This window comes from Stegastes partitus, unplaced genomic scaffold, assembly GCF_000690725.1.
Source record: "Stegastes partitus isolate 25-593 unplaced genomic scaffold, Stegastes_partitus-1.0.2 Scaffold90, whole genome shotgun sequence".
NCBI lineage: Eukaryota > Metazoa > Chordata > Actinopteri > Pomacentridae > Stegastes > Stegastes partitus.
In genome coordinates, this window is record NW_007577821.1 from 14,017 (window position 1) to 30,461 (window position 16,445).

General features: G+C 39.4%; 1 protein-coding gene across 1 annotated transcript in view; it reads right to left on the reverse strand.

The window, feature by feature from the left end:
* LOC103353942 (protein APCDD1) overlaps positions 1 to 16,068 on the reverse strand; it is a 29,870-nt gene extending 13,802 nt beyond the window's left edge. Inside the window, exons 1-3 of the mRNA XM_008277140.1 lie at positions 15,676 to 16,068; positions 8,068 to 8,251; positions 6,049 to 6,574 (exon numbers count right to left, since the gene is read on the reverse strand). Of these exons, the coding sequence (XP_008275362.1) occupies positions 6,049 to 6,574; positions 8,068 to 8,251; positions 15,676 to 15,712 (747 nt within the window). The 5' untranslated portion in view covers positions 15,713 to 16,068. The remainder of the gene's footprint in view (positions 1 to 6,048; positions 6,575 to 8,067; positions 8,252 to 15,675) is intronic.
* Positions 16,069 to 16,445: the final 377 nt, after the last annotated feature.

Genomic DNA, 16,445 nt, shown 5'->3' on the forward strand with positions numbered 1-16,445 from the left:
TCATGTATTTGTATTTGGAGGCTGTTGTAGAAAGAGAATGACTAACAATATTGTAATACACAGTTTTAATAATATAATTTACACAATATGAGTCAGTATAGTTGATGAATACTTTACATTAGAAAACCCCCACTGCATATCCTTATGGCTGCTTATAGCTACAAGATATTGTGTTGTAAAGCACTTATTGTTTATATTTGTATTATAAATGTTAAATAGAGGGATTTAAAGAAAAGTTTGAGCAAATAGTTGGAATGAGAAAATATTTTTGCCTGAACAGTAACTTAGATGATTTTTTAATTATCAATCGCCAATTGCTTACATGTGAACTAATTTCCTGATTTACTGTTTCATCTAATAAGGGATAAACACCTTCATAAGTAATGGACAAAAGTGCTGCAAGCTTAGTTTGAGCAGATCTAAAGGTGAACATCAGTTCCCAGTGGTATAATCAATAAGCAGAAATTTTAAGGAGGATGTTCACAAAATGTAACAGAAAATGAATAGTTTGCCACAGAGCACCTGCAATGTCCCACCTGTTAAGAAATGTTAAAGCAAAGCATTGTATAACTTCAGTGGTATTAAAGAAAAAGGAGGAAATGAGGAATGACATGACTGCCTTTGCTTCATATAAATTTCATTTTTTTCAAATAATTTTTTAGCGCACTGGGCAGAAGTTATGTACAAATAAGGTGCAATCTGAGCCACACCAGGAATAAGAACTGAATTACACTTTGTTTGGCAGCCTTTTTTATTTGGCCATACCACCATAGTTCAAGGATAGATGATGTCCAGAAGCAATTATCTTATGAGCAAAAGAAAATACGTCAAGTTTTAATACTCTTCTGTTGGTGAGAGACACTAAACCCATGTTTTTCCAAAGCTGGTATCCGTCTAGCTACACCAGCATCGCTCCTGTAAGACGACTTCCCAGAAATTCATAATAAGAGCCTTATCTTAGACTGACTGGCTTCATTGCTCAAGTTTTAAATGTACTTCCTGGGCTTATAGGCTCACAAAGAAGTAACAAAGGACAACATTACACAAACTGAACTGAGGAAAACACAGCACAACACCAAAATGTAAGTCCTGTATGAGTTACATGTGAAAACACACACAATAGCCAACAAAACACATTAAAACAGATCCCTTCCTAACAAGGCTCATTATCAAGTGGTCACTATCCCGCCTCAATGACGCAGCAGTGAACCGCGGCGACACGAAATGAAGGAAACAAGCTTTAAAAACAAAGTCTGCAGCTTTGCTTTGAATCTTGTATCACTGCTGAGTCCCACCCAACAACCACAAATGAACATGCTGGCACCAGCAAGTGTTCTGGAATGGGACCAGCTCTGGGTACACCGCTTAAGATTAATGGATTGGATAGTCACCGTAGCAATAAAAACCCCTGAAAAGAAACCATTACAACCTCAAGAGAAAGTTGAGTTCAGAGCTTTTTTGTATAGGAATGAGTGTGGTATTTTGTACTGCTCCAAGAAAATGCAGAATGCATTAATTTACTGCATGTGTCAGCTGATGACCAAAAAAAGAGACCAACACTATAAAACTATATAAAATCAGGATGGTCAAAATTTTCTATAATGCTGGCTTGTATTATTATAGAAGCAAATTGCCATGTTTACAGCAATGTGAGCCACCACTGCCTATATTGGAGTGAAAAATGAACCTCCAGCAAGCAAAAATGTTACAGGGGCCAAAAACTGGTGAAAAATAACGTATTTCCCTGCTTCTGTCTACTGGGGTCAAACCAAGCCAAGCAGCTCTTTTAAGGTATATGCAAGGATGTTTAGCAATATTCAGATACCTCACGGCATCAAAAATACATTCAAAGTTGTATGAAAACAGTTTTGGTCACATGGTGGCAGCACAAGAAGCTGTGAACATAACAAAACAAAAACAAAATCACAATGTTAATGTGCAAAACATGTTACCAAAAAGTTAGCGTCTAAATGCTCCACTACGTTCACGAGTCAGTTGCTAACTTTGTGGGTGTAGGTGAGTATAAATCAAGTGTGGCTGGAAAGCTAAAACACTGAAAAAATATCTTTCTCACGCATTCTTTTTCTATTTGTTGCACAAATACCACAGTCAGAGCATTGAGTGCAACACTATGAATAGCTTCCAAAAGAGAGAGAGACTGACAATGTCTGTTATCCCAATATTTAAAGATCTCTGGTGAAAATCTTTTTTTTTTTTTTTTTTACCTTGTTAACATATCCGCTTCATGCGTAAAATAAGGAGCTAACATCATCGCTGAGCATTTCCACCTTGAAGCGGCAGTGTACTGACGACAGACTCAAAAACACTTTGGGATTCATACACACCAACCAAAGGAATCAACTCTGTCAGCTTTTAGGGTGGGTCTTTCTGTGTCTGAGAGACTTTTTTAGAATGATCTAAAGTGTATTTCTGGAGATAATTATCTTAAAAGGTAATTCTTCAGCGATGTGAGCACAAGTGGATTCTCTACTGAACTGGAGTGGCAGCAGAAACCGAAGAGGCCAACGTAAAAACGAAAGCTATCTGATAGACCTGATAGCACTAGAGGAAAGATATATATATATTTATACACACACTTTTTTTTTTTTTTTTTTAAATTTTCGTGAACTTAGCCTTGAAGGCAATGCTGTAAATGTGTTAGAGTAACTCCAACTTTGAAAGTGGATCAGTGTGCCACCAACACCCAAACTTCCTTTTTATTCGGAGAAGATTAAGGAGGAATGGAGCACATGCAACACTTTGATTCAAGCCTCAGGCACGCATGAAATCAAACCTGGTATGCGATGTCTGGAATAATTCATAGGGCTGCATGATTCCAAATTTTACGAATACCACATGTTGATTGCTCCCAGAGATGGCCTTGGTTTCACATTGCGCCTCTGCAGGCTGGATGGGCTTAAAGAGAGCGGCTCCGGCCATTACAGCGCCGCAGGGGAGCTTGTTTGATCACAGCTCCTCACTCCTCACTCTGTGTACATTCTGATCAGCAACACCAAGCCCCATCATCCCTGTACAAATGGATGTTTATTTAGACAACGGGTCTAAACAGGATTTCATTGTAATCTTTATAGAGGGTGACAGTGAAAACATCACTCTAGGGTTTCAGCCAGTGGGGAAGCTGCTGTTCAGCAGTGTAAATAGAGAAATTCCATCTCGTACACACAGTGAAGGAAAGAAAAGGTTCTCTCTTGGTGCTGAATTTGGGAGATGAAATCAGTGTGTTCTCAGTTTCTAGTTTCCATCAGCACAAATATTTAGCATGTAAGGGTATAAAGCCAAGATTGTTGACATGCACACCGATCCTAACACAGATTAGGATAAAGGTAGTATTTAAATAAGTCGTAGATGCCTTTTTGTTGAACCAGAGAGATGGACCTCCAGAGTCAGTCAAAGAAACTATTCTACACCTGTTAAACATTCACTGTGTGTGTGTGTTTCAGGCCACCCTCTAATACTACAAAACAAATTTATACTCAGTTCTACCCAGGTCTCCCCACTGCTTCAGGGAATCTATGTATAAGATAACTTCCCTTTAAAAAAAGTGTTTTCAAGGTCTTTCTGGTGTGTGTGGTCTACGGTGTGGTGGGTCGACACAGTAGGGGTGAAGTTCAGCTGAGGTTGCACACTGAGCTGTATGCTACGGACAGAAAACAAAGCCCTGCCTCCTATGTTCCAATGAACACACAAGTTGAGTTTGTGGGTCAGAAGAGTTCTCATCCATGTTGCTGAACAAGAGACTCCTGCTGGTAAGTCAGGGCTCCTGCATAGTGGGGGCGTCTGTCTGCAACCGTCACCGAGCCAACAGTAGGGTTACCACTGACAGCAACTCTAACTCATCGTCCACTTTAGGAATAAATAAAATAGAAAAGGAATTTTGTGGAGGCCTCTGCAGAATCTACAGTTGGCAAGATCTGTTGGGTTTTCAGTTATTAACTGCACTGCCATGAGTGTTACGATTCACTTTGTTTCTTAATGCTGCAGATACAGAAACATAGAGTGTCTTTACATTACCATTATAAATATGTGCTCTGCTGCATTTGTACCCACGCCCAATAGTGATGTAAATTTTATCATCCATCGGCCAAGACTGTTAGAGTTCTCTCTGAGGATATCTACTCGAGCAGTAGTGCGTATGTCAGCAGTAATATGACTGCACAGATTATGTAGATGTTGATTCACTAAGCCCTAACAGAGTCCTCCAAGCAAAATAGAAAGTAGTATAATGACAAATACATGCCCATGGTGTCCACAACTGTCTATGTCATAATAGAATATAAACACAACTAAAGCCCTTAAAGCAGGGGGCTAGTGTTACCAGGAAACGCAATTTGTAACACTTGCAGAGGTCATCCGGGGTCTCGTACAAATCTGCCCTATCCATAACTTCCAAAGTTTCCCAGAAAATAGCCACCATATTCCCCCAAATACAGAGGTCCAGTCATAGCAGTAGTTTGTAAAAATTGGCATCTTGGTGATTTGTTGTTGTTGATGTTGCTATGGTGATGGTGGCAGCGGCCCCTTCAGGAGACAACGAAAGTGAACGTTTTGAGTGTGTTGCCTATCCCAGATGTTCATTCCGCAAAGCTTACGAATTAAATGATCCTGAAGAAACGCATCTTGCCTGTACTACTGTGTATGTACAGCAAAATGACAATAAACTTGATTTGATTTTGATTTGATTTGATTTGGGGTTGCTTTTTCTTGTTTTCTTCTGCCTCTTTCTTGATCAACAATGATGGAAGCTAAGTTGGCAAATATAAATAAAAGTTTGGATAGTATTTTGGGTGCAAATTCAGAAAGCTTGTGGTGCTACACAGCAGCCAGAGGAAGTACAAATCTATCACAGTAGCTAAATCTTGAAGAATGATATAATAAATGCCATTCTGACAGCATGGGGATTACAAAGTCTAGTAATGTCATATCCGGGCAAATCTGAGTAAAAACAGACTTTGNAAGATTCCGGTGCCCCCACCGGGACGCGAACCGGCAACCTTCTTGCTGCGAGGCAACAGTGCTACCAACTGCGCCACCTTGCAGCCCTGCCCTATCCATAATTTCCAAAACTTCACTGCATATAGCCACCATATTCCCCCAAATACAGAGGTCCAGTTATAGTAGTAGGCTGTAAAAATTGGCATCTTGGTGATTTGTTGTTGCTGATGTTGCCATGGTGATGGTGGCACGCATACACGCAGCGGCCCCTTCAGGAGACAACGAAAGTGAACGTTTTGAGTGTGTTGCTTATCCCAGATGTTCATTCCGCAAAGCTTACTAATTAAATTATCCTGAAGAAACGCATCTTGCCTGTACTACTATGTATGTACAGCAAAATGACAATAAACTTGATTTGATTTTGATTTGATTTTGATTTGGGGTTGCTTTTTCTTGTTTTCTTCGCACCTTTCTTCTGCCTCTTTCTTGATCAACAATGATGGAAGCTAAGTTGGCAAATACAAATAAAAGTTTGGATAGTGTTTTGGGTGCAAATTCAGAAAGCTCATGCTGCTACACAGCAGACAGAGGAAGTTCAAATCTATCACAGTAGCTAAATCATGAAGAATGATATAATAAATGCCATTCTGACAGCATGGGGATTACAAAGTCTAGTAATGTCATATCCGGGCAAATCTGAGTAAAAACAGACTTTGCTTATTCCATGTAAGTGCACTGCATGGAACACAGACATGGGGGGTGATTTCTAAATGCCATGAGGTCCCCAGGTAAAACTAGTCCCACATGAACAGGACTGAAGAATCAACAGTCATTCTTAGCAGCATGGTGAGGCTGATTTAAACTAAAGTCTAATATCAGCATGTATAATTTTATTAAATTTATTAGAAAACCATCTATATTTGGGTCTAATTTATGGACAGTCTAAAAAAGACAGAATTTCTTCTCTTACAGAATTCTTTTTCTTCTTCTTCTCTCCTCCTCAAGTAAATCACCTGAGGACCCCTTAACTTCATCCAGTGTCCATACCTACACATCACTCTCCTCCCTCTAAGCTGACAATCATTAGGGGCTGACCTTAGCGTTCTGCAGTGCAATCTGGTAGCTGGATGGTTTGTAGTACAACCTCTGCGATGGCTCAGTGTGGATGTCTCCTAGAAACAGCTCCTCCACCAGGTGATCCAGGTTGTGATGCAGGTACTGCTTCTCTACCCTCAGCAGCTGCAGCTCGTGCATGGCGAAGTTAAGCTCTCTGGAGCAGTCATAGCCGCCTTCCTCGCTCCACAGCTCGTACAGCACACTGGGCTCCCAGGGGCCCTTTACGGCCCCGCGGCAGCTGTGTTTGAGCCTCTGACTGATCTCTTTGGCCACAGCAGCTGTGTGACACACCATCTGGACACGGTGGAGGTGGTACTCCGCCTCTGTACCACCACGAATGATCCAGGAGGCTTGGCGTAAGCGCAGTCGTCCCCGAATCACCAGCGTGTAGGTGGGTTTGGTGCAGTGGTTGTCCTCGTAGTAGAACTGGTTAGCTTGAAAGGTGTTGTTGGGATAAAATCTGTAGGACCGTGTCAGAAACTCTGGGCCTGGTCTCACCTCACAGCTGCAACAGAAGACAGACGGCCATTCAGGAAAACCCTGTGCAAGTTGATGTGCAGTAAATGTTTTAAGAAACACCAATAATTCTGATCAAGAGCAGAGTGTTGTTTTTGTGCAGCACATTGACCAACTTTTAACAGCATCCATCCATCCATCCATCTATTATCTATACACCGCTTAATCCTCACTGGAGCCTATCCCAGCTGACTTAGGGTGAAGGCAGGAGACACCTTGGACAGGTCACCAGTCTATCATAGGGCTACACTTAGAGACAGACAACCAAGCACACTCACATTCACACCTACGGACAATTTAGAATCACCAATTAACCTCAACATGTTTTTGGACTGTGTGGGAGGAAGTCGGAGAACCCGGAGAGAACCCACGCTGCGCATGGAGAACATGCAAACTCCACACAGAAAGATCCCAGGTGTCCTCACCAGGACACGAACCGGCAACCTTCTTGCTGCGAGGTAATGGTGCTAACCACCGAGTCACCTTGCAGCCCCACTTTTAACAGCAGTTTGATCAAATTATAGCTATGTGCAGAAAACAGACTTTCTTATCACAGACATAAGTTCTTGTTCACCACAACAAACATTTACTTTTCTTTTATGATACTATTTATGTGGAACACATATCTTCAATAAATGCTATGTCATCAAACTGTGGGTTGAATAATTGTGTAGAGAACTTTAGAGTGACTTTTATTTGAGCCTATTTTTCGTGTCTGAGTAAATGCAGCTACATATTCGTGTTTTACTCTGGTCATTTGTGTCAGTAGAAAACAGACTTTGAAAGCTTTTACCCGGTGGTACATCTAAACAAGCTTAATCACAGTAGACCTAATAATCAGAGGCTGCTACAAAGTATCAGTTTCACAAATTGTGCTTTGTGTTCTAGACTTGATTAATGTCAAAATTATTTTGGAAATACAGCAATGTACACAATCTGTCCTAAGAGTACTCACTTCTCTTTCACTATGCAACAAAAATAAATGATTTGGATCCTAGGCTATATATATTTTTGTATTAATTATTTTCACATGAAAGTGTTTTTTTGTTTGTTTTTTTAATTGAATTGAATTGAATGGTATTTTCTGGTGCTCCTCCGTCTTAAAATTTCAGCAGTTTCCCTGAGGTTTCCACCAAAGGGATCAATAAAATTCTATTCTATTCTATTCTATTCTATAAGTATGAAACTGTGCGTCTCTGACACTGATAAACTCTTGCGTTCCTGCTAAAAAAAAAAAAAGATAAACTGCACGATTGTTCCATGTCTCTGGTTATTTCAGGAAATCTAAGTCAGCATTAATATTTTAAGTCTCTGCATTTCCAAACAAAGTTTCTTACCAAATGAATTTGTTCAAGGATGTGCAATAGCAAACAACTTCTGATGGACTCTGTATCTGAAATGTTCCTCCATCAGGCACACTGGACATATTCTGTGACATGGTTATGTTTAGGATGTTAAATCAAACTGTTTTTGTCCACAAACCTGGTGGACACCCAGTGACCCTCCATGCTGGGAGGCATCTGCACAGTGATCCGGGCTCCATTATGAAGGTGCTTCAGCATGTGATGGCACTGGGAGTCTTTGACTGAGTGACCGAAGGTCTTCGCCAGGGACAGACGGCTGGAGGGGCCGTCTGAGTAGTGAAGAGAGGAGCCTTCAGCCCAAGCTGTGGGAACAACAATGACAACGCCACCCAAAGTTTAACTTATGGAAATATGAAACATAAGAAAAGAGAAGGATTTTGTGTTTCATAGAGAAGGTGAGCAAAATCCATGATAAAAAAAACAAAAAAACAAAAGAGAAGAAGTGAATTAATCATGAGCAATGTTGGAGGGGTCAGACATCACAAAGTAACGTATCACTGTTGCCACATTACATTTGTCTGTAAAGCAGAAATTAACCTTCTGAACCTCAAGCAGTTTTCCAGGAGTTATACTCGCTGGAGGTTCATTTTTCACTCCAATATCGGCAGTGGTGGCTCACATTGCTGAAATGTAGTCGTGACAAATAAAGACTACTTCTCTCTATAAAGTCATGCACCCTTATGGAAACCACACAACCATGTCTACAAGGAGGGAATACCAAAAATATCTTGTGTGCTCTTTGACATAAATTATATATTTTCTTAAAAAAAAACAAAAACAAACAACAGCAACGAAAAGACAACAGTTGGATTTATTTGTCTATATTACAAAAAATGGGGGGAAAAAATCTGAAACAAGTACAACCTTTGCGGCCACAGGTGTTAGCTATACTGGAAAGATGGTGACTGTATATACTATAGATATTTTACTGCTTAGATTTTCAATTAGATTCCATACTCGTCTTAATCTGTTCTTTATAAATGCAGCCACATGACTGTTCCTTGCATCCAAGTCACTGAGAATTCCTCAGCTACCCTGAGGAGGGCTCAACTTTTTGTTTGCCATCAAATGTGGTTATGAAAATAATTTTATTTTTTTTGCAATTTTTACATTTGATGATTATATCACATTGGTAGTTCAAAGGAAGTTGAAAACTGGATGATTCTTTCTGTTTCTATAGTTCCTGGCTGATAAATGATGTGATTTGGGTGATATTTAAGCATAGTATGTCTTTCAAACATGTTGGTAGGGTTCAGTGGATTAAATGCATTATAGTTCCTAAATTTAGAAATCAAATGACCTTTAATAATCAACTACTACTTTTATTTTGAGGGTACTACTATTGAAAGGCATTAAAAAACTGTTGTGGATGACTGGCTTATTAGTAAAGGGATTTGTGCTGATATAGCAACATATGTAAGGTTTAGCTTTATATTGTTAACTGGCCGATGCATTTCGACGATGTTCCTGAGAAATGCAAAAGCAATGCAATGAGTATGGTGTACTAAATGACTTCCTACGAGAAGTAAATGAGAAAAAGAATGCATTATTTTATTAAAAGGTGACAAGGGTATTACATTACTTGTTTTTAGGTAATAACCCCAACACTGGTCATGACAGATTAATGTGATCGGTAATTCCTGTTGAAAAACAAAGGGACATTTTGAAAAATCACATTTGATGCTTGAAGTGCTGTTCAGCAGTATTTAACATCAAATAAAATTGCAAATAAAGCACTAAAAATCAGTCAAATCTGCCAAATGCTTTCTATTTTTGATCTTTATATCCTACTAAATAAAGTACAGCTGCTCTCGAGACAACTAATAAATTAACTACAGTGAGATCAAACAGAAAAATCAATTGCCTTGTTAGTCTGCAGTCGTCCTCTCATGCTTTCAATCTGCCAGACCTCTTTGAAGTCGTTAATTCACTCCTTTTAACTCATGTCATCACACCAAGGATTACAGGGCTTTATCAGCGACCTACAATACCTGGTACAAATGAGGACTTTATGGTTTAACATTATCTGATTTGTTGATACCTGATAAGTACATTTCTGCTGAACAAATGCTAAGAACAAACCAAGACAAAGTGAGAGTCGTACTGAAAATTCTCAGTTCCCACCCTGTCCGCGTGCCTTTGATGCACCACATGAAAAAACAATACCTTCAGTGAAGGACTGAGCTTAAAGGGATAAAATATCGGAAATGAAAGCATTTTCAAAGCCTGCAGCCAAAGAAAAGCCCTGAAGCTCACATTCCAGCGGGGATTGATTCCATGTAATACTTTAATATCATCAGAATCTACCTTGAAATATGAAGACTTTGCCTTAAATTCTTTCTCTCAGACCCAACTTGCCTGGCAATATCATTTAACGCCCAGGAATGCCACTGCGGTCGCCGCTTCGCTTTTAATTTGAGACTAACAACACTGAGGGAAGGACAAAAACATCTGATTAAAAGAAGTCAAAAGCTCCATGAAGAACAAAGCTCCATCCAGCTGTTTCACACCCGGCGAGGCAGCTCCTATGTGTGCTCGCCCAGGCTTGTGTGTAAATCACCAGATCACAGTGCTGCTCAGTGGAAACACTAGATAGTGGGGTGGCTTGATCCCCTGACTCAGCTGGTGGCATTAGTAACGCTGCTCTGCTGGCTGAAGCTCTGTTCAAAATCAAAGAAGAGGCTCCACAGTTTGCTGCATGTTCCGTGTGTCAGTTTATTTTTGTTGCACCTGCAGTCCACTAAGACCTGCAGAAAAGACCCCTGAGTGGCTGCCAGCTGCGTGTTTTAAACTACTGGTGTACATGCGTGTGTGTGTGCGTGTGTGTGTGTGTGTGGGTGTGTGTGTGTGTGCGTGCGGCATGAATTTTAAAAGAAACCTGGTGAGTTGTTCTATGCAAACACCTCTTACCCTCTCCAGGGTCATAAACCACCTTAGGTCAAACGGCAGGTGCACGTCTTTACTTTCTTAAGAAACATACCCTCATCATGGTATCATAGTTGCAATGAGTACAAAACACTTTTTTTTTAAAGCAAAATCTTGTTTCTGCAAATGGCGTATTTTAGTTTTTTGTTTGTTTGTTTGTTTGTTTTAAAATAAGATATATAATATAATGATTTTGGATAACTTTCCAAGTAGCTCATAACTGTCAGAAATCTGTTGACGTGGGTTTTGGGATTCAGAGGGCCAACCCAGTTCTAACTCTGACCCCAACCAAGTCTTAAGGGTAAAGTCAGCCATTCTCATCCAACACACTCTTTCAGTGAGCATCTCCTCACGCTCGGCTAGCTGTCCACTCTCTATGTGTGCTGGCAAACATCTAGTGTTCTGTAAATAGGAAACTATCAAAGTGGCTCCATCCGATGCACATGTGTTCAAACTTGTGCACGTAACAGGAGGAAGGAGAGGAGGCGTGCAGATGAGGAGGCAAGGAGTGCAGTGGCAGTGAGAGGGACAGTAAATCTGGAACATAGTAACTTTCTAATAATCAACAGTCTTTCCTTCGAATCACAGACGCCAGCTTGAACCCTCAAACTGCTGTTTGTTGTTGTGAGGATCAACCTAAATGTGCTCGCAACAATAGTTTCACCTCACAAAGACGGCAACAAATGCACACATGCATTTTCAAAACTAGGGCTGGACAATATACAAAAGTTTTGTATGTATTTTTTTTTTTTTTACCAAGATCATGAATGTGTTTAAAATTCAGTTTTGGTAAAACGACACAAAACGTTCTACTACTATTATGTTTGTATAATATTAGACACTGGATTTCTCAAAAGTGCAAAACTGGTTCTTTATGTTGTGGTTATGATCTCTGACATGCTGAATGTTTTGTTCCCACAAACACTAATGTTAACTCTATGTTACAACTATTTAGACTGATACAATAACACAAGCATGAAAGGAATTGGAAAAAATAAAATCTGGGCCAAATCACAAAAGTATCTTTATTATCTTTTAAGTTGTTTCTCACTTTGAAACACAGCAGGATCAACAATAAAACCAAACTCATTCTAATCTGTGAATAATCAAATGAAATCCCATTTTTGCTGTTCTGGGAGGTGTCACGGTGTCTGGTATTCAGCTGTTTGACCCTCATGGTTTGGGCAGGAGAGACCAAACCTTGTGAAAATATTAAAAATATAAAGAAATGTGAGCTTTATTTAGAACAATTTTAATCTCTGTTACAAATCTTCTTACATAACATCAAAGTCAAACTCAAAATGGAAAACAGACTTAGAAATAAATGAGGAAATGATTACAAGAAGGTTATGTGTTTGTAAAATTATGTTTTAGGAGGACGTGCCACACGTCTCACAGTGTTCAATGTGTGAGTGGAGGGAGTTTCTTCTAATAGATTTATAAAAAAAAAAGAAAAATAAAATCTAAAAAAAACTTTTCCCTCATTAAGTCAATAATCAGAACGCCGCGACTCAAACCCTTTCTGGTCCCTCGCTGTTGCTGCTTTCCCAAACTGCTGCTCTCTATCTAAATCAAAGCGCCCACAAAACTCCCGGAGCCCCAAACCACGGCGAACATTTCCAGTTGGCCTGATCCCACTGGTGAGGTAAGAGCACTGGGACCCCTGACAAGACGAGAGACTCCACATCGTTTATGGGAAGAGAAAAATCCAGAAGTGCCAGAGCAGAGACCAGACAAAGGCCTGTTCTTTGTGTTATCTCAGAGTTTGGCAGTGACCATGCAGAACTTGAAGGGGGTACAGAAAATAACACTTTGGAGAAACTACACCCAGAAGTGGGAAGGACATTTTGAAAGACAGTCCTGGTGCTGAAGTATTTCTGTTTTGGAAGACTTTCTACTTCGACTGTGCTGAATTTCAGCGGGAAATACGGCACTTTTTGCACTCTAATCCACATTTCTCTGACAGCTGTAGCTATGATTTAGTTTGCACAGTTTCGGATTTTGCATTCAGCATCAAGTGAAGTCATAAAGTAGTGTTTTCGTTGAGTAAGAGAGGATAGCCAGTTGCCAGGCTACATTTAAATGTGAGAAGGAAGGCAATAGACTGAAAGACAGCTTTTAACAGGCTTCTGAACTCAATATAAACTGCTAAAACAATCGCACTAGATTCATGTCTGTCACACACAATTCATGCACCTTCACTTTAGACCATGTACGTGTCTAAAATTTTATTTTTAGCTCTAGATTCTGCATAAGTTTATAGACAAATTCATTGTCTTGGTGTCTAAATATTCTATCTTCATGTTTATATTTTTCCCATTTTTGATACATTATTGTGCATTTGTTGGTTCTCTAGTGTTGTATTATTTTTTAGTGTTGCGACTGATTTTATTGGTTCTTTTTGTGCAAAACATTTAATTGCATGGTTAACCTGGATATGACAAATAAACTAATCTGAATCTGAATAACGAGAAAGATTCCAATGATTACAACTCGTGTCATCTGACAACCAAAAAGGGTTGCTAACAGTCCACTGGTGCTGCTGCTTCTCACTCAGTCAAGAAACACTCAAAATTTCTCTTAAAACCACAACTGTCAGCCACTGAAAGGAAAGGAGAAAGGTCATCAAACACAGCAGGGTTCCATATCTGGGAATGATGAATATTTGCACAAAATTTTATGTCAACGCATCTGATAGCTGCGGAGAACTTTCAGTCTGACATTCAACGCTGGTTCTTGAGGTTTGGGATTGTTTTGTTAAGGCTCCATACTGCACTCCTACACTGAGGTGCTGCTAGTTTCATCTACATAAAGAATGAATCCCTGCTGCTGATACAGAGGTGGGACATAATGCATCTCTCATGTTTGTCTGTCATCTGTCTTTTCCTGCCAGTTTCTTTGACCACTGATTCTGTCTGTCACTGAGTTTGATTGCATTTTCTCCATCTTTTGTAAACATGACTTTCAGGACTGTTCCTCTCGTTATGAAGTTATCGTGCAAATTTTCTTCACAGTAACTGATCACTTGGAGTTCTGTTCAATAAATCACACCTCAAAATCTTCCAAAAGCTGGTAACTGACATTTAAATCACAGCAGTGTTTTCAGCACGGTACATTAGCAGGTTGATATTACTGGTGTGGTTTTGTATTTTATATGTTTTGCTCAGATGTCATTACACACAATTTTTAAACAATCTCATTAATAAATCAGCTCTTAAACTCATTAATGGAATAAATTTTATGTTTTACAAGTGCGCAACAAAGCTGCATGTATGCATGCACAGTAGTTTCATTGGATGTATTTTTGTGGATTTGTGTTTGTGCCATTTATTTAAGACGATTGACTGATTATGTTTCCATTGAAAATTGCTGTGGTTTTATATTTTACCTTTGATAGTTGCTTTTCATAACTCAACTGTGCAAACTTGGCACTTGTCAAGCAAACAGCAAATGCCACCAAATGTATGTGTCTGATGCTAAAAGCATTTGCATAAATTTAAAAAAAAAAATCTCATGTCAGTATTGGTCATATAAATGCAATATTGGTTAAGGTTAGGTTTGCAAATGTGACTAAGATGGAAGTTTGTTTTATTTTTTGTTGGTATTACTTTTTTTTAAATTTATTTTTTTTACTTTCTGTACTGACAAAGGCCAGAACTTGACAGGAACACATTCATATTACCACAAGGCAACTTTGCCACCCAAAAAATAAAAAAATCTGTCATTAAGATGAACATCACAAGTATTATTTTCGTAAATAGATTCTCTACATTTTAAAATTGCGACCTAAAGATAAATAAACACTTCAAGAATCCATTGAGGCAGAGCTGAAGACTATTACAGACTTACTAGATTAAAGTCAGTAAAAAAGGTGACGAACAAGCAGCTGCTGCTCCATATGAGTTCTTTTCTTCCTGCAAATGTTTGGGTTCCCTAAACTTTGCTGTTTTGCTCAGCGAAGCCTTGCTGAGGTTTTCTTCTCCACTAAATTTACAGAACACACTAATCAAGGCTGACAGCGCATTTTCATTGCCACTATGAAAGGCTGCAATAACACACCACTTAATTGGTTGTTGGATCCACTTAAACACACTTAAGGATAAGTAAACTCCAAAATATGTTCTTTTTTTTCTTAATCCCAGCCGGTCATTCCAAGTTGCTGCCAAATGTTGTCTTCCACTGTCACTGGCAGCAGATGGATTGGGTGAACTGCAGTCCCACAATCCTCTGCTGCTCAGTCTGAGTTTTCATCAGGAATAGATGTTTTAAAGTGGCTCTTAATTCTCTCAGAACTTTCATCTGCCCAGCAGCCCCAGGACTGCTTCTCATTGCCTTCTAACCTTCATCTAACATGTATATCACTGTGACATAAGACATAAGGCATAAGGTTATTAGGCTGTTTTGTCCTGCTGGACACAAACACACAGTCATGATGCTAAACAGGTGTGCTGAGGTAAACTGAGGTGTGTCTGCTCCATGTTTGACACCATAAAGACTGAAAAGAAACATTTAACAATCCATATATTTATAAAAATACAAGCGTAAATTGAATGATCTCATCATTTTTCTGTTTTATGTTCTATTCAGTTTTTGCGCAACAAAGTTTTTGTAGGATGAATAACATCTGTGTTTGGCACGAAACCAAATAGTAAAATATGTGTTTTTTGTTGTTTTTTTGTTGGTTTGTTTGTTTTTTTCATTTTGGAAATATGACAACTCCTCAAACCTCCACACTTGTTGCGCCACATGAGAGTTCAGTTTTGGAATAACAAACCCCATCCAACATTCAAAAGTTTCTTACTCAGAAAAAGGAGAAGCAGTGTAGATGATGGCCCCATTCCGGACTTCAGGGGGGTTGCAACGAGCCAAACTGGTCACACTGGGAGGTTCAAGCTTTCCTTTACGCAGCGTCCTTCGTTAATCCGACACAAATCCTCACATTATGGATCCAAAATGTGGAGCAAATACTCCTGCGAAATCCGGGCATCATAAGAAACACGCCTCCGATTCGCCAGAGAGCGGGACAGAATAAAAACCCAGCGCTGCCTAAAGTTTAAAACAAAGATTTGCACCTAGAAATCAATGTGTAAAGTCCAATCTTTGCTTCGGAGCGGTCTGGAAGTGTTCAAATGAGGGAGCTCGATTGTTATTACGCGCGTCCTCTGTGCGTCCTGCGTGCTGCGCCGCGGAGGAGTGTTTCAGAGATTGGACTCACCCCTTCCGCCCATGTACATATTTCATGGGCGTGGAGAGTGTGTTCAAGTTTTACCCCAGTAGGTCCATACTGCAATAAATAAATAAATAGTCCATGTGTTCACAGCTAAATGGACCCAAAAAAAAAAAAAAGACAATCTTCAAACTTCAAAATGACCATGTCTCCTATGCAACTTCTTTAACTGAGCTGAGCTGTGAATACATTTTAATTCTTCATACGTTTTTGAGGGAGAATTTTTTTCTCTCATTATAGGGGGAATCTATTATTTTCTTATATCAATTTAAAAATGAACACTGCTGAAAAATCCTAATCCCACATTAAAGCGGGATCTTTGAAACATTTCTGAGTGATTTAAA